General features: G+C 41.2%; 1 protein-coding gene across 40 annotated transcripts in view; it reads left to right on the top strand.

The window, feature by feature from the left end:
• Positions 1-17,174, top strand: part of MAP2 (microtubule associated protein 2) — a 221,696-nt gene that overhangs the window by 174,826 nt on the left and 29,696 nt on the right. For 15 of the 40 annotated variants that reach the window (XM_086896042.1, XM_086896038.1, XM_086896041.1 and 12 more), the window contains 3 exons: positions 9,095-12,889; positions 13,140-13,346; positions 13,745-13,879. The exons of 19 other annotated variants lie outside the window; for them this stretch is intronic. In XM_086896042.1, coding sequence (XP_086752168.1) covers positions 9,095-12,889; positions 13,140-13,346; positions 13,745-13,879 — 4,137 coding nt within the window. Of the gene's footprint in view, positions 1-6,505; positions 6,755-9,082; positions 12,890-13,139; positions 13,347-13,744; positions 13,880-17,174 lie in introns of all 40 variants that reach the window. 6 more of the 40 variants (XM_086896051.1, XM_086896050.1, XM_086896036.1 and 3 more) reach the window with 2 other exon arrangements.

Below are 17,174 nucleotides of genomic sequence, written 5' to 3'. Positions count from 1 at the left end.
TTCAGAAGAGTTTGTCTCAGTAGGGTTTGACCCAATTTTACTGTCCTTGTTTAAACCTCCTGTTTCCTATACCATCTGGCTATCCATCCTCATGCATCCTTACATTGCATGTCTTTCTGCTTAGTAAAATACAGTTTATTAATTTATTGAACAAAAAAGGTGAGCACTTGGTGTCTCTGCCTCAGACCTCTATTTTCCCTTCTGGAAGCATTTCCTAATGCACTTGTCAGTGTGTGTCACATTGCTTTGAATCCAAGAGACTTCTTCAGTCAATGTAGGAAGGAAATCACTGTTGTAGACTGACAAAGGTGGATGTGGCCAGCCATGCAGCAAACACAAATTAAAAGGAAAAAAAAAAAAAAAGGTAGGAAAGACAGAGAGGTTTGTGGGTCAAGTTTATTTCATGAGAGGAAGAAGTCGGTTGGATGTAGGTTTCTTTGATTTGGCTGCAGGAAAACATTCAAATGAACCTGTCCCTTTTTACTGCTGCAGAAGGTAAGAGAACTGATTTGCCTTATTGAAATTATTATATTTATTTCAACTATAATAGCATAATTTTGTTCAGGAAATTAAATTCTCTCTAGCACCCTCTAATCTTTTTATCAGTTGTATCTGGTCATGCAGGACAGACGTAATATTCTAATTTCTTGGCATTTCTTTTGTGCTCTGTGCCTTTTGATGATGCTCAACAATGTCTACATGTAAAAAAAAAATAAACATTACAGGATAGAAGGGTGTCTCTGACAGACCGTCTTTCACTTTGAAATAGTCAGGTTAGCCTTTATATACCAAATGAGAATGTGTTGTAAACTGAAAAATCAAGTGTTGTATGAAAATGGATCTGTTGACTGTGAAAATTACTTCTTGAAAGGCATTCTCAAAATATACAAGGAAAGTAAAGCAGAATTAGCCTTTGTGAGAAGTGATTTTAATCTTGGACTTTAAAATGCATTAGGGATTTTCCCCATGCTTTGAGATGGAAAAGATTAGAAGGGACTAGAATAACAAAGGATTTTTCTTGTTGCTGAAATAAAAGCATAGCCTCCTTAAAGACATCATTATCCTGTTAATGAAATTATCTGCATTAATTCTGAAAATATTTTCATTCAAACTGATAAAAAAAACCAATGTAAATTTGTAAAATAGCCACAAATGTAACAGCCCCAAACAGTACCAGGCTTTCCACTCCTGGTGATTTTGGACCATCACAAAAAAGTGTATTAGGCATTTTTACTGCTGTTAGTTCCTGCAGTTTTAAGGAGCAGAGGAAAGGCCTCTGTGTTTTTGCCTACAATCTGTTCAGAGCCTGTAAAGAAGAGATTTTTAGCCTTCTTTGCAACAGTATAGAGAAGTCTTGGGATTTCACCTTCACTCTTGTTGATGCCTTTTGCTGTTGAAGGGCCCCTGAATAAATAAACCCACAGCTGGAAGGAGAACCTCCCCTTCTGCACATCTTCCTTCTCTGTGTTCAGCTTCTTGACTGCATCCACCTTCCCTTCTTTCCTTCATGTTGTCCCAGATCCAGCTGAAGAGGTGGCAAGTGCTTTGTCTTCAGTAATTCATGGGCTGGTGTGAGGGCACCCTGCAGAGAAGGGGGAGTTGAAGTTTTGAACCTTCTTGGATTTAGGAGGGAGTTGATTCCTGGTCTCTCATGCCCTGAACTGTGGGCTCACCCCCTGTAATTTGCCTTTCACAAACCCTGAGAGCCTTCAAATCTGTTACAGAATTCTGTGGATTTTGCTGTGGAGAAGAAACCCACAGGTTCTGCACTGCAAGCAGATTGACATGATTCCCTGCAACCTTGCTTCTGGCTCTTAAGTACTAGGGAAAAGTGGGAAGCTTGGGCACAATGCTGTGCTTAGCATTCCCTATTGCAGTGCTCTGCAGAGCTTCCTGCTTGGCAGAAGCGGGTTGCCAGGTTATTTTTCTATACCTGCCTCTTTTAATATTGCATAAACCCCTGAATATGGGGGTTGGATTCCACTACAGAAGAGAAGCAGCCAAACCATCAGTGGTTCAGGCACTCTTTGTGCCCTGAAAGAATCTGTGAATACAGTTCTCTTAACTGAGTTCCATGTGTGATCTTTGTGCACACAGCATGCCTTCGGTTCCAGCCAGCCTCAGCGATGGCACCAGTCTTAAACATGGACCATCTTTCTTCTGCAGGACTCTGATACATATATAAGCTGCTAAGATTGCCATTCATTGCTCCTTTTACTTCCTTTTGGGAGGTGATTGAGCCTGAAGGGGTTTTTCCTACAGCAATCCTTTCCCAGGCAGAAGAAATCCATGCCATGACATTACAGGACACTTACTGCCAGTTACTTGAGAAAGCAGAGAAGCTTTTTGTAAAGAGACAGAGGTTGTTTTTTCATGATATACTATAAGAAACTTAAAACTTACTGCTGTTTGCCAGGGAGAACCTTAGGGCTCTTATAAATGGGATTATTTTGGATCAAAATTGTTTCCAAGACTTGGCTAATTGCAGTTAGGGTAGCATTTCTGAGCCATCTTGTTTTGGCATCCCACAAGGAGATCTGTTATGCTGCCTGTGTTAAGGCCTTGCTTTCTGACTTAGTGTTCTGGATCTAAGAGTGAAAGTTTTGGGGGCTCTGGGAGAAATCCTGTAAGTTATAATTGCCTGTAGAAAGATCAGGGACTCAAAGCATGGACTTGTACTTGAAGCTGGTAGGAAATCCAGTGGAATAGCTGCAGCTGCTTAAGGCACCCCGTGAATCTGTGTTCATCAAACTGCCAGTTCTCACACACTGAGAATGGACTTAAACATCTTTTCTCTAGCACTGGATGTTTAGTTTTTCATAGCTTTATTTGTGATGAGAGGACTCCTCAGCCTACAGGAGGTCCCAAGTCTCCCCTCTAGGCTTGTACAGATGAGGTGGTAGGCCAGTCATTTTCACTGGGTAGTGTTATTTTCCTTGGTCTTGCAAAAACAGCTCCAACTGCCTGTCCCTGTACTTGTCATTAGTCCCACTAATGTGATTTTCTGCAAGGCTTCAGTGATGGGAATAAACCTGTCATTCCAAAGCATTAGCAAACACCAAGGTGGGAGCTAGTTCACAGAAATGTGATACAACAGCATAAAATATAGGACAGAGACTGCTGTGAGCAGCATTTTGTGGCCTTTATCAGGAACAAAAAGGTAGCTACCTATTTGGGGAAGGTTTTTTTTGTTGTTGTTGTTATTTAAATGCTGCTTATTTATAGGGAAAAGTGGGGAATTTTGAAACAGATACGATGAAAAATAAAGCCAAATTGTAAGCTGGTTTTCTTTTTAATTAAAGAACTTTTAAAATATTTCACTTTTAAGCACTAAATCTGTGAGGGATACAACTATGTCAGGACACTTCAGAGATTTGTAGTACAGTCAGTCAGGTGTATAATATATATGGGTATAGTGTGAGTTGTGAGATGTGGTTTGTGCACAGCATGTGTTCTTCTAAGTAATTAATATGTAGTTTGGTCCCATTTGGCTCCTCTTCCCCTCTACTCACCTGCCATCCATTCCATTCTTTATGTGCCTAGGGTTGCTGCCTTCTGGGGAGGGAAACTTAGTTGTATTTTCTCCCCAGATGGAAGTGCCATCCCTCCAAGAGTCTCTCCATGTCTAGGTAAAGCTGCAGCGTGAGCAGCTTTGGGGTCAGTGTAACCATGGCTCCCACTTAAATCAGAGCTCTTGTTCTTCAGGCCTGGCTTATAGCAGAAGCAAAAAGAGCAGCTAGTTAAAAGAACTGGAAGCTAATTTGTTCTTTATACCAGGGAAATACTGCCAAGAACAGTATGCAGAGTAGGCCAAAATATTGTTACTCAAAGTAAGTCAGTTGTTTACACAATGGGGAAAAAATATATCTATAGCAAAGATAGCCTTGGAAGGACTTGAATTCTCCAGCAGGTGAAGTAAGTTTTACCCCTTACAGATAATTTCAGGCCATATTGGGTCATGTTTGATTTCCAGTTGTTTTGCAGACACACTCCATTTGCATTGTGCCAGCTGGCTGCAAACACTGAGGGGAGAAAAGCCCCTTTGTGCTTCCTGTTTTTATGACCTGAGCACATCAGTAAGTAGTATTTTACCAGTAGGGTTTATGTAAAAGTAAAATCAAGGGAGGATCTTTTTCAGTGACTAACAGAGCAGCTGACTTCTCAAAGGTGAAATAGGTGATGTTTCATTTCACAGCACTCAGTCCTGGGACCTGAAGTTAAAAACAGTATTGGGTCCTCTAAAGGCTTGTGTCTCAGGAGGATGGAGCTGTCTCCCTGAAACTGGTCACTGGCTCATTTTAAGAAAACCATTGTTTAGAATTAACAGGATAATTACAGAATTAACAGCCTAATAACAGCATCAGTAAGAGATCATCACTAATAATTGAAGATTGTTCATGTCAGCATGTCTGACTGAGGGTAGGGAGATAGAAAAATCACAAGTGTAGCCTTACTTTAGCTGTGTGCCTATAGCTGTACATAACAGTTCATGGGCAGCTTCCTTTTCAGCCATAACATTTGCTTCTGGTGAAAGTGTAAGATCTCAGAACATCCATGTGGGGGAGAAAAAAGGCAAATAAGCTGGATCATGAGTGGAAAGATTGGCATTATGAGACCCTGAGATCCTCTCAGCTGGTGAGAGCACAGTAGTAAAATGCCAAGGTTTTGCCAAGTGCGGGCTGGTCACTTGAGAGTTGGACTTGATGATCCTTCTGGGTCCCTTCCAGCTATTCCAGCTATTCCAGACTATTGTGTGAAACAGCTGTTCTTGCTGGCCAGCAGTCTGTTTGGCATAAGAGTTTGCTGCACAAAGAGAGACTATATGATTTTTCTTTTAATTCAGTGATAACTTGCTAGTTTGAGTATTTTTATTCATGTGGTTTGTGTTTCAGGAAATGAAGAAGTATTGCTCAGAGTAAAAGGAGAGACTTTCCTTAGAATTTTTTAATTGAGAGGGGAAGCACATACAAAAGTACATAAAATCAAAAAAAAGAAAAGTAAAGCAAGTTATTCAAGTCAGGGTCTTTTGTAGCTGCACACCTGTTGTCCTGCAAGGCTGCTTTTACAATCTGCTTCTATTTCTACAACACTCAGGCATTGGTCAGGGTCTGATTCTGAATCTTCTGGCTTCTGTTCATTTGAGATACAGTATCTAACCTTAATTATTTTATGTTATTAATATTGTGTTGTTCTTTACACAGTGATATTTTCTCAGCCTCAAATAGTGTTTATGTTTCTTAGGTCACTCTTTTAAGCTGAAACAGAGGATTGATTGGTTTTCACTGGGCCAATCTCAGGAGAAAAATGAAGCCCTTGTAATTCCAAGAGGCTGGATACAGCTACTTCCAGATTTAAAACTGCTTTGTTCTGTGCTTGATTAGGAAAAGTACTTCATTGTGAGACACATTTGAAACTCAGGGATGTTGATCAGGTTGCCTGCAAGCATGGCTGCTGGTCAGCTCCTTGAGTATGTTGCTGAATCAAAGGATTCACACTTAATCCTGATTTCTTACCAGAGGAAATACTAATAGTGCACAGTAATTTTTGTCTGAGTAGCAGTGGCAGGACTACAAGACTGGGATGGAGATTTTTCTAATAATTCTTCTACCATGGCACAAGCAAAGACTGTTCTTGATTCTACTATACTGCTCCTAACAGCCTATAGGCTGAGTGGTATGTTTTAGAAATTTGGATGAACAAATAGCTATATTGCATTCATTGGTTTCTTTGACTTAATTGATGATGAGGAGCCTGGGGATAAGTGGGGAAACAGCAAAGGAAATGAAGAGTCCTTGTGTTAAAATAGTGATTTTCACATACAGATTTCAGATGTCAGACAGTGTAAAGAAGAAATCATTTCTAAACCCATTCAGTGTAGGAATTTTGGCAGAAATCTTGCAAAAACCATTAATTATTAGCCATGCATAAGGCCTGTTATGACTATGAAAGTTCTCAGTATTTTGCCAAATGCAGGATTCATACAATAGATTGACTTGCTGGCATTCAGCGGTCTGTATTACCATGTCAGTGGAAAGAAATCAATGCCTCATACCTTCCTCCACCTCAGTTGAATGTCTTGTACTGGACTAAACAGCACATTTATTAGAAAATGTCAGTGTACTTTGAGCTTATTGATGTGTTCATGTTGTCAGAGCCATCCATTATTCCATTCCATCTCCATTTCCAATGACTATTTGACCCACTGTCACCCTTGGGAGAGGTATGTCTGTAAAACACTTTCAGCTCTCATCTTACAGCATAAACATGCTTGTCTGGGGAGAGGCAGGCTTTAGGTTTGGCTTTTTTCCCTAAAGAAAATTCAGTTCCATGATGGCTAAAATGAACTGGGTACTGGCAGTCCTTTACAGACTTAAATCGAAAGTATTGAGCTGGAAGGGTTATGTAAATGCAGTCCTGGAAGGGTTATGTAAAATCAATCTTGTTCAGCTATTTGCTTGGTGTTTACTGTTGGTTTTGATGTCACCTGTTTTTTTCCATCCCCAAGAAGAAGAACCAGTAAAGAGTCTGATGGCTGTAGAAGTGAAACCTGCTGCTCTTCCTGGGAAGCAAGTGGGGAAAGAGCACAGGCCCCTTAAGCCTTCAGAGCAGGCAGAGGGCCTCTGTGAGGGTCAGTGGGATTCTGGTTCAGTGTGTCATGAAGACAAAGTGCCAAGTGTGGCATCCAGCAGGGAGAGTATGACCTTTGTGGTTGGAGCACTCCTGGAAGACACATCCCCTTCCTTGCCTGGGGAAGGTGTGTCCTCCTTAGGTTTGCATGTGTTTGCTGCCAGCAAATCCTTCTCCAGCTTTCTCCAGTGCTTTCCAAGCCTGCTTCATTTTCTGTTTTTCCCATTTATTAGTATGACTGTTCTTGTTATTATGCTTGAAGAGTGTGTAGTGGACAATATGATTGTGTAGGTGCTGTATGACAACATGGTTTCCCACCGCTGCGGCTGATTCCTGAGTTTTTTACTTTGCCATGATAAAATATGCTTTGCAGCTGAGCTTATTCCTCTGTGTAAGCCTTTTTTCCCCATCTCAGATGTGTTTGCCAGTCACATTGCTAATCTATGTATTTTTTTTTTTCTTTTTGGTGCAGAGGTTCATCTGCATTCCTTTCAAACAGCAGATTTACCGCCTTTGACTATGACATAAAGATGCTTAAACTGTAGAAATGTTTCCATTTGCAGTGTGCAGGTTTTTGGTTTGGTTGGTTTGGTTCTTTTTTGTGTGTGCTTCAGCGCATTCTGGTTTAGCTTCCTTAAAGCTATTGCTTCTGATATCATACCCTTGTCATCCATTGCAATCCACCCCTCCTCTCCTCAGTCATTGCCAGAACTCTTATTTTTTGTGTGTGCCACCTTATTACAAGTGCTTTACCCTGCTGGAGTGCCTTTCTTAGGCAAAATCTCCATCACTTCCACTGTGATGTTTGCCTTCAAAGTGAAGGTTAGGACCGGGTGAAGTTTAGACTTAGTCTCTGAACATAAATAAATAAAACATAAAATGCTTGCTGCAGTCATCTTTAGTACGTAAGAAAACGTAACCAGTACGTAACCAGGCTTCAGTATTCCTCTTTTAATGGTATTTCTCTTCACCTAATGGAACAAAGGACAAAGACACCTTGTGTGGAGTAGTGGTGTAGCCACTCCTACCTGCTTAAGGAATGCTGCATTTAGGAGGTTTGTGTTCTGAGGAACACTGAATTCCTGTGGCAGTCAGAATATGCTCTGATGTCATTGGTGTTGTTTGCTTACACTACAGTAAGCACAGAGACACAGAAGGATGCATGGAGAAAAGAGTATTTTGCTATTTAAGTTTTGTCAAACGAGGATGACATCATCCCAGTGGCCATGCTTTACACTTCATGGGGATTGCAAGGCAGTCACCAAATGTAAAAATAGCAAAATTACCATAGGTGTAGATTTCTAGTTTGGTTACCTGTAAGTTTTAGAATGGCAGCTGCTTTCTTGACTCAGTATTAAAGTATGCAAATATTTAAAGAATGAGCAATAATAATTGTTCTAAAAACAGATTCATCAGAGCAAAAATATGGCTCCGTGGACTTCAGATCTGAGGAAATTCAGAGTCAGCCCAATGCTGGTTGTAACAAGCTTTAGAAAAAAACTCATAAAACCATTTTTAAAGATGAGTGCAGAAAGATATGCCATATTCTGCAGTCTTCCTCTTCATATTTTCCATCATAGGAAGATTTCAGTGAGCTAGGAATCAATACATTCCACAGGACATTAAAAAAAAGATCAAGCTAATAATGATTAATAAAGTGAGTATTAAAAAAAAACCAACTAGGAAAATAAAGTGGCAGGGTATAAGACTAGCCTTTTTAGTTTCAAATTAACTTAATTAGGGCCTGATCTAGAGTCATGGAAACATGCTAAGCATTCTTTGATTTCAGCTACAGCTGTTGGTGACTGGCCATTTTGAAGACCAGACCTTCAAGATCTGGGACTATTCATAGGTCTGTTGCTGATTTCCACATGCTGGTTTGGTGGCAGCAGTGAGATTTTGGTCATTTGACAAAGAGCTAATGTTATAACCTAGTACAGTTAAAAAACAAACCTCTTCTGAAACTTGCAAAACCCTTTGCAGGCATTATCTCTAGTTTAGGCAGCATGTAGAGGAAAAATGTATAAAGATACATATAAATGTATAGGTCTGTATGTTTTAAGTATCACCAACACACAAAGGTACTATTGATTCCTTTAAAGCTGCAGACTTTACTAACACAAAACTAAGCTACAGAGTCCAGCAAAGTGAGGTTATTTGTGGTTTTGCTGCTGTATACAAATCATGAAGATGAAGGTTTTACATGAAATCATCTCATTTCAGCACTCACATTTATATGTGTACAACTCACATTTTCCTTATAAAACCTTATACATTGAAAGGAAACTAGTATTTAACACTTAAAAGCAGATTTCTAGGTGGATGCCTTGCTGCATGCTCACATCTTTCTCCCTTTCCATTCCATCATTCATACCAAAATGTTGTAAGCTACATGATTGCCTGCCTGTAAGTGCTTTAAATAATTTTGCTATAAAACCCAAACAAACTACTTCAGATTTACTTGCAGCCACGAAGATGAAATTCCGTGTCCAGGAGGGCACATGCCCTTTTGCAGCAGAACCATTAGACACAAAGCAACGTGAATCTGGGAAAGACAATAAGACTGTTGAGCAACCTAAATATGATGCCTTAGTTCCACAGTCAGCAAAAACAGAGGCTGCAGATAAAAAGGATTCAGAGAGCAAAGACAAAGAAAAAATGCTTTCACCTCCGTCAGAATGGATCTTGAAAACTGATTCACAAAAGAAAGAGGAAGCCAGTTTTGCAGAACCTGCTGCTAAGCCTCCTGCTCACCCAGAAAAAGAGCACTTGTCATCTCAACTGCCTGAAGAGAGCAGGATGGAAGAAAGGACTGCAGGCGTGCCCTCATCAACCAACCAAGTTATGGCTATCAAATTCCAAGACAACCTCAAAGATATCCAAGGTGGTGCCATCAGCCATGGTGAAAGTTCTCTATTTCTACCAGAACCCAAGGCAGAAGCAGCCAAAAGTGAACTTCCTTCAGGTCCATCTCCTGTTCTCCCCCAGGAGCTTTCACTCAAAGATGGTTTCAAAACACATCAGGAACCTACTGACCAACTGTTTGCCAAAGATCTCAGTAAAGACGAACAGATCCACAGAGACAGGACATTTGCTCTACAAGAAGTCTCAGCAGCAACTGTAGATGGATTGAAAACTCCAAGCACCCCAAAAACCCCTGCATGGGGAGAGGAAAAGGACATGACTAAGGATGAGAGTGATGAGGAAGACAGGTATGACTTCTGTGATAAAGAGGAGGCTCGAATATTAGATTATGGTAAAACTCCCACAAAAGCAGAAGTTAAGACACTTTCCCTAGACAAAACAGACTTTCAAAAGGATGGTGAAGCTAAAAAATCACCTGATACTCTCAAAGCAGAAAAAGAAAAGGACCAAAGTGGGCTCTCAGCAGCAGCAGATGTGAAAAAGGAGGCACAGCAAAGCACACAGGTACCCTCAGCTAAGTTAAGCCATGAACTGACCCTTGAGAAAACAATAGAGCACCCTGATACCACTCAGTTATCCAGGGTAACAGAGAAAGCCCCTGAAGCACCAGGTTTAACCACTGAGAAGACTCCTACTCTTGAAGCTTCTCAAGAGAAAAATGTTAAAAAAGATACTGAGAAGGATAAGACAATTGTTTCAGCTCCTCATCAAATGAAAGAAGAGGAGGATCAGTCAGGAATGTCGAAGTATTTTGAAACCTCTGCTCTGAAAGAGGAAGCCTTCAAAGCAGATAGTCTGAAACAAAGCAGTGATTACTATGAGCTAAGTGACACTAAAGAGAGTAAATATGAGCCTTATCAGAGAGGTCGTCTAATACCTGAGGATGAAGAGGAGGAGGAGGAGGAGGAGGAAGAATTAGAGGCAGAATTGAATCAGCAGCAGAATGTGCATACTCGTGAAATGGGGTACAGTACCCTGGCTCAGAGCTATACACCAGACACATCTGAAGAACCCAGTTCTCCAACAGAAAGAATGTTCACTATTGACCCCAAAGTCTATGGGGATAAGAGAGAACTTCACAGTAAAAATAAAGATGACCTAACTCTAAGCAGGAGCTTGGGGCTTGGGGGGAGATCTGCAATTGAACAGAGAAGTATGTCTATTAACTTGCCCATGTCCTGTCTGGATTCGATAGCCCTAGGCTTTAGTTTTGGTCGTGCACATGATCTTTCTCCCCTCGCTTCAGATATTCTAACTAACACAAGTGGAAGTATGGATGAAGGTGATGACTACTTGCCAGCAACCACACCAGCACTGGAGAAGGCCCCCTGTTTCCCCATTGAAAGCAGAGAGGAAGATGAACACATAGAAGAAGAAAAAGTAATGGTAGAAGAAAATGTCCAGCCTGAGACCTCAGCTCAACCATCTTTACAGGCCAAAGACTACTACAAAAATGGGGCTGTCCTGGCTCCTGACCTGCCTGAAATGTTGGATTTGGCAGGGACAAGATCTAGATTAGCCTCTGTGAGTGCAGATGCTGAGGGGGCACAGAAGAAGTCAGCTCCTTCTGACACTGTTGTGGAAGACAGCAGCACAGCCCTGCCACCCGTGACAAACGAAAACCATGTAATTCTAAAAGCTGAAAGTCAGCTGGAAGACTTGGGCTACTGTGTTTTCAATAAGTACACAGTACCACTCCCTTCTCCAGTTCAGGACAGTGAGAATTTAACGAGTGAAACCTGTCCCTTCTACGAAGGCACAGATGAAAAACTGAGACGTGGCCTCGCTCCCGACTTGTCTTTAATAGAAGTGAAGCTGGCAGCTGCTGAAAAATCAAAAGAAGACTTCCTCAGTGAAAAAGACTTAGGGCAGCATGGTGAGTCCATTCTGGTGAGGGACTTTGAGGAGGAGAAAAAAGAGAAACTGGATACTGTGCTAGAAAAAAGTGAATATCAAGTTGACTCTAAAGAAGTCTGTCCTGTTAAAGAAGCAGAACCAGAGAAGACGAGGGCTGAGGCAGTGTTAGAAAGGAAAGAAGAAAGTGTGGCTAGTAAAGTTCATTTACCTGCTGATTCAATCTGTGACAGAATTTCTGCTTCAGAGATATCAATCGAAAAGGATTCTGTTTGTTTGTTGATGGAGAAGGAGAAGACTCTTAGTGTTGTTCCTGAAATAGCTGAGATAGAAGCTCCAGTTAAACCAGATTACAATGCTATTAAGCATGACATGGAGGTGGCTGCAATGAGAGCTGACCAAGAATATCAGAGTAAGTTAGACACTAAGATTAGTGAGGTTGTTTCTCTTCCTTTAGGGAAAGACAAAACCTCTCTTAAAAGAGCAGAGCCTGAACCCAAAGACACTCAGCAGAAAGAGGAGACCACCTTCTCCAGAGAAGCAAAGGAGGCAGATGTACTTTCCAAGACCGAGCCTAGTTACGTGAAGGACATTACCAAACTGTCAGAAACAGAAATTAAGGAAAAAGTAACTAAGCCAGATCTGGTGCATCAAGAGGCAGTTGATAAGGAGGAATCTTATGAATCTAGTGGAGAGCATGATCAAGCCCAAGAAAGTTTGAATGGAGAATCTGTGAAAGCAGAGGATATCAAAGCAGAACATCCAAAACCTCCCATGTCTGGGGAAGAGGTGCCTACACAGTTACCAGCAAAGGAGACTTCTGTGGAGCTCCTCTTTCCAAAAGCTGAGTCTCTCCAGGAGGAGCCTGCTGAGATTCAGATGGAAAGCATACCACAACTTGTAGAAGGAGCTGAAGAGACTCTGGATAGAGCTGTGAAACCTATGGAAACCCAAAAGCTGCTGCCTTGTGAACTGGCAGCTGGGGCCCCAGAAGAGAAAGAATATGAGGAGGAAGAGATGGAAGCAGCGCAAGAAGCAAAAGAAGAGGATAAACAGTACCTTGTATCAGAAATGCCCCCAGACTTTGGCAAGCCTGCTGCAGAAGAAATGGGAGCCAAGGGTAGCCCAGAAGCACTGCCTGAGCTGAAAGGCATTATTGAATCAGTGGTGACGGTGGAGGATGACTTTATCACAGTGGTGCAGACAACAGTTGATGAGGGTGAATCTGCTTCTCACAGCGTGCGCTTTGCTGCTACTCAGCAGGAAGACATTGAAACAGGAGACTCCCAGGCTGAAGAGGAGCTAGATGTTGAAGAGGTGGAAGTTGAGCCCAAGGAAGGCTCCCGAGAGGCTCCTGCTTCACCCCAGAGAGAAGAAATCCTGCTCACTAACTACAAAACAGAGACGTGTGACGATTACAAAGATGAAACAACAATTGATGACTCCATCATGGACACAGACAGTCTCTGGGCAGACACTCAAGGTGTGCATTATCCTTTCTGTTTTGTCTGTTGAATATTTTTGCTTCCAAATCGTAATGATTGAAAAGCAAAATTATTTCAGTTATAATAGTAATCTCAGCATGTTTCAGAAAAAATGGTAAAAATAGTTTTCTTTTTAAAAAATTAATCATCTGCTTTATCTTCAACTATTTTTTCCCTGCTCCTCTGAAGTATTGTTAACATTTGTTGCTAATCTTTTGTTTGTTGTTGTAATTTGCTCTGATCCTACAGATGATGATAGGAGCATCATGACTGAACAGTTAGAGACTGTTCCTAAAGAGGAGAAAGCAGAGAGAGAATTGCGAAGATCATCTCTTGATAAGCATAAAAAAGAGAAACCTTTTAAAACTGGGAGAGGCAGGATTTCTACTCCTGAAAGGAAAATAGCTAAAAAGGAACCTAGCACACTCTCCAGAGATGAAGTGAGAAGGAAAAAAGGTTCATTTCACACTCCTATTACAATTTTTTTTTTATTTTCTTACTATTTTACAGTACTATCTGGTTACTCTGTTGTAGATTATGTGCACCATGACATTATTAACGGTAGAGTTCTTTAATGAGATATTGTACAATTATGTGAGAAGCCATGTCCAAGGCTCACTGCTCCACTGGTCCTATTTCATTGTAGACATCCCCACTGATCACTGGGTAATGCATCTGAGCCAATGCACCAGTGCTGTCCCTCTTCCAGCACAGCATTTGTTCCCCTCAGAAGAAGCAAAGCATTGGGTTGGAGTTGTGGAGCAGTGGGCTTGACACTTGATGTATTGATCATATGAAATGGTTTGCTTGTTTTTTTTTCTGATTCTATGTTTTTGTGTTCTTTTTGTCCGTAGCAGTGTATAAGAAAGCTGAACTTGCTAAAAAAACTGAAGTTCAGGCCCACTCTCCCTCCAGGAAAATAATTTTAAAACCTGCTATCAAATATACTAGACCAACTCATCTCTCCTGTGTTAAACGGAAGCAGACAGGTGACTGCGTTCTGTTCAGTTATGCAATGTGGCTGGCAAACATAGACATTTTCTTTTGTAAATCTCATAGCTCTAGCAGCTTCTCTATTTTTTATTTTTTATTTTTTTTTCCTCCAAGAGTATCAATCTTCACAAATAGTATTGCTATTTTAGTGTTTTGTACCATTTTTCTTTTATTCTTTCTTTCCTGGTATTTGTTTGTTGTTTGATGGAGACCATGATCATGTATGCTTGTCATTGCTTGGGCCTCCAAGTGCTGTGGTTGTAACTTGGCATCGTGCTTAGAGTGTGGTGTTCTAGGAATCTCTACTCATCTTTTTTGTTTATTTTTATTTTTTTCTTCAAAAAATTATGCTTTATTTTATTTTCTGGTGGGAAAATGTTGGCAACTTAAACCATGGTATGCATTTCCATTATTCTGCTTTTTTACTCTCATGCATAATAAGAAGTGTTTCAGACTTACATATTGTTTATTGATGTTATCTGCACTGATAATTCCCAATCTGTCACTGATGTTTATGCTGTACAGTCAAAATCCACAGGGAGAATCCAGCCACATGCAGCATGGAGCTGAGAGAGAAGAAATCTGGGCTCACACTGCGAAATGCATTCCAAGCAAAAATCTTAATATTTGCTAGAGGAAGATGAAAGGAAGAAAGAAATTATACCTGTTACGACTCCATAGGTGTATCATTATTTAGAGGACCAAAATAACTCTTCCAGCATTTTCACATATTATTCATGGTTCCTGTGAGTTCAAAGTGGAAGGATGAACATCTTGACTTTCATTGTGATCTTAAAAAAAATTTCAGAAAGGGGCCAGGTTTTCTGTTGAGTAATGCAGCCACATGCTGTAGTGTGGTTGTGTAGAGAATGATGAACAGCAATGCAGAGGTGCATGGGCATCTTCTCAGAGCTTAGAAATTAACAGGAAGATATGTTACCCATCATATTGACAAGCAAAGCAATACTAAGAGTGTCCCCAGGCAGTCATTCCCCTGCAGTTTTGCACCAGTCACTGCTGTTGTAAATGCAGAGCAGCTCCAGCAGGGAGGTGTGACCAGTGAAAATGCAGCCAGAGGATTAAAACAGGTTTAGAATTGTGCCTCTGCTGCATGAAGTGCAGATTGTATCCTGGCTGTGTTCCTTTAGGACACCAGAACTAATGATCCCATCACCTCGCTCCTATGACAGGATCCCATCCTTTCACTTCCCCCTCTCAGGAGTAATGGAACCAGGAAAGAAAAGGCTGGTTCAGTCCCCTCTGTGTTGCACTGATGGCTCCTCCTCAGTTTGCAGTCTCTGGGCTGTCCTAACTTGCACTATGGATCAGAACTACCCAAGAGGACAGAATTTTAAAAAACAGTTAAAACATTTCTGCTTGCTATCTCTTGCTGCTTGCTGAAGCACAGCTTGATAGCTCAGAAGTTACAACTCATAATTCACATGTTTTTTCGAAAGCCCCAGGATGTTCAATAAGATGTGGTCATGGGTGGGGGGAAAGCATTGGCTTTGTAGTGTTCTCCACTTCTTCTACACTTCCACAGCTGCGTGGTCAGTGCTGTCACACCCTCAGGTGCTCTGCCACTACCTCCTCTGAACTGTTCTGACCCACAGAATCCCAAAGAGAACTGAGTCATACCAAAGGACTTGGATAAGGAAATTTGCCCTGTACCTGAAACATGTGCCTGAAACATCTCAGAGGTTTTTCTCTCTCACTGCAATACACAGTGAAGCAGATGTATTAATCAAAGTGAGAAATATAATACAAAAACTACCCCCCCTTACTTAAGTCCTCCTTTATTTCAGTCCTCTGGTGGACAGCAACCAAAATGATGGACCCAGATTCATCATAAAACTTTCAGAAATGTGGCTGGAACTTTGAGCTCTAAAGCAGAGGAGCTGAAACTATGACAGAAAATGATCAAAAATATTTTGCAGAATGTTTCAGCACACTCACTGTTGCTGGAAAAATTACAGTATGTCTTATTTTCTTCTACCTCCCATTTTTATACTTCCTGATGGGACTTGGGGGGAGACCATGAGGAAGACTGCAACACTATGTGATATTCTAAGAGTGCAGGTTATGTTACCTTACATATCCCTGAGCTTGAATGTGTCATCCAGGTTTCTCCAGGACGTGGAATCTAGAGGGACATTGTCTCTCTCCCATTTTCAAATAAAATACAGCACCATTTCTTGAAGCCAGTTTTGACTGTCAGTGCATCCTGTTTGAAGTGGTCATTTCAGCTTTAGTAATGCCTAGGTAACAGAGCCCCACAAAAGTTCTGGGCAGTGTAGTCCACAGAGCTTTGAGTGTGTTGCAGCCAGTTAAAAACTCCACACTGCATTTACCATGACTTCAAAATGAAACATGTCCACTCATAAGATACAGATATCTACCAAAAGAAGTTAATATTTTCATTTATGTTTTGCACAATGGCCCAGAACAGTACATCTTTGCCCTAATGCCCCTCAATACCTGAAAACAATTCCCATGTCACTGGTAAGCACTGGCAAATACCAGGAACTCACAACACCATATCCACGAGGCAGGGACAGTTTTTTGAGAGACTTGTCCTTGCCATTTGAAAAAGAAATGTCATGGCCAACCCTGATGAGAGAGTTGGGAAGTCTTTGCCTTGACCAGTGTAGCTCCATGAGTAGAAACCCCCAGCCTGGTCTGGATTTTGTTGGTGGCTGTGATTTGCTACTGCAGTTGTGTTATCAGAGGAGTGTTTCTGGAGGCAAGGCCAGGACAATGGCCTGGCTATGATGTTTCTTGTTTTCAATTCTGGGGTCACCCTCTGGACTGAAACACGTTTGTTATGTATTTAAGCCAACAGCAGGGCCTGTAGAAATCTTGTGTTCAGATGGAGAAGTTGTGGTTGTTACCAGGCATATTGGCACAAGTGATACAGCTTTTTTTCCACTTGAGACTGGTTAGGGTTGAATGCCAAGGGAAGGAGGAAAGAAGCTGTTTGTGGTTTTCTAGAAGAGATGGAAACCAGACCCAAAGCAGCAGTAATAGCTGTGGTAAAGTGTGACATGGTAAGGCTCTGCTGCACTTACCTCTCTTAAAAAATTCAGAAGAACTGAAGTATGCAGTTGCATATTCTTTTCCTCCTCACAAACTCTCTCTCCTACACCTTGGACTAGAGCGGGTAGTGTGACAGAAAACCAGGGATAACCTCACCACACCTGGGACCTGCATTAGAAAAGGGAAAAATTAACCTGACCTTTCCTGTCTGAGGAATTAGGGTTGGGTTTAGGGTTGGAAAACAATTGGGTGTAT

The sequence above is a fragment of the Cyanistes caeruleus genome, chromosome 7 (assembly GCF_971803275.1).
Source record: "Cyanistes caeruleus chromosome 7, bCyaCae1.hap1.1, whole genome shotgun sequence".
Lineage (NCBI taxonomy): Eukaryota > Metazoa > Chordata > Aves > Passeriformes > Paridae > Cyanistes > Cyanistes caeruleus.
The sequence above is the reverse complement of the archived record's forward strand: the minus strand, read 5'-3'. Positions and strand labels throughout refer to the sequence as shown.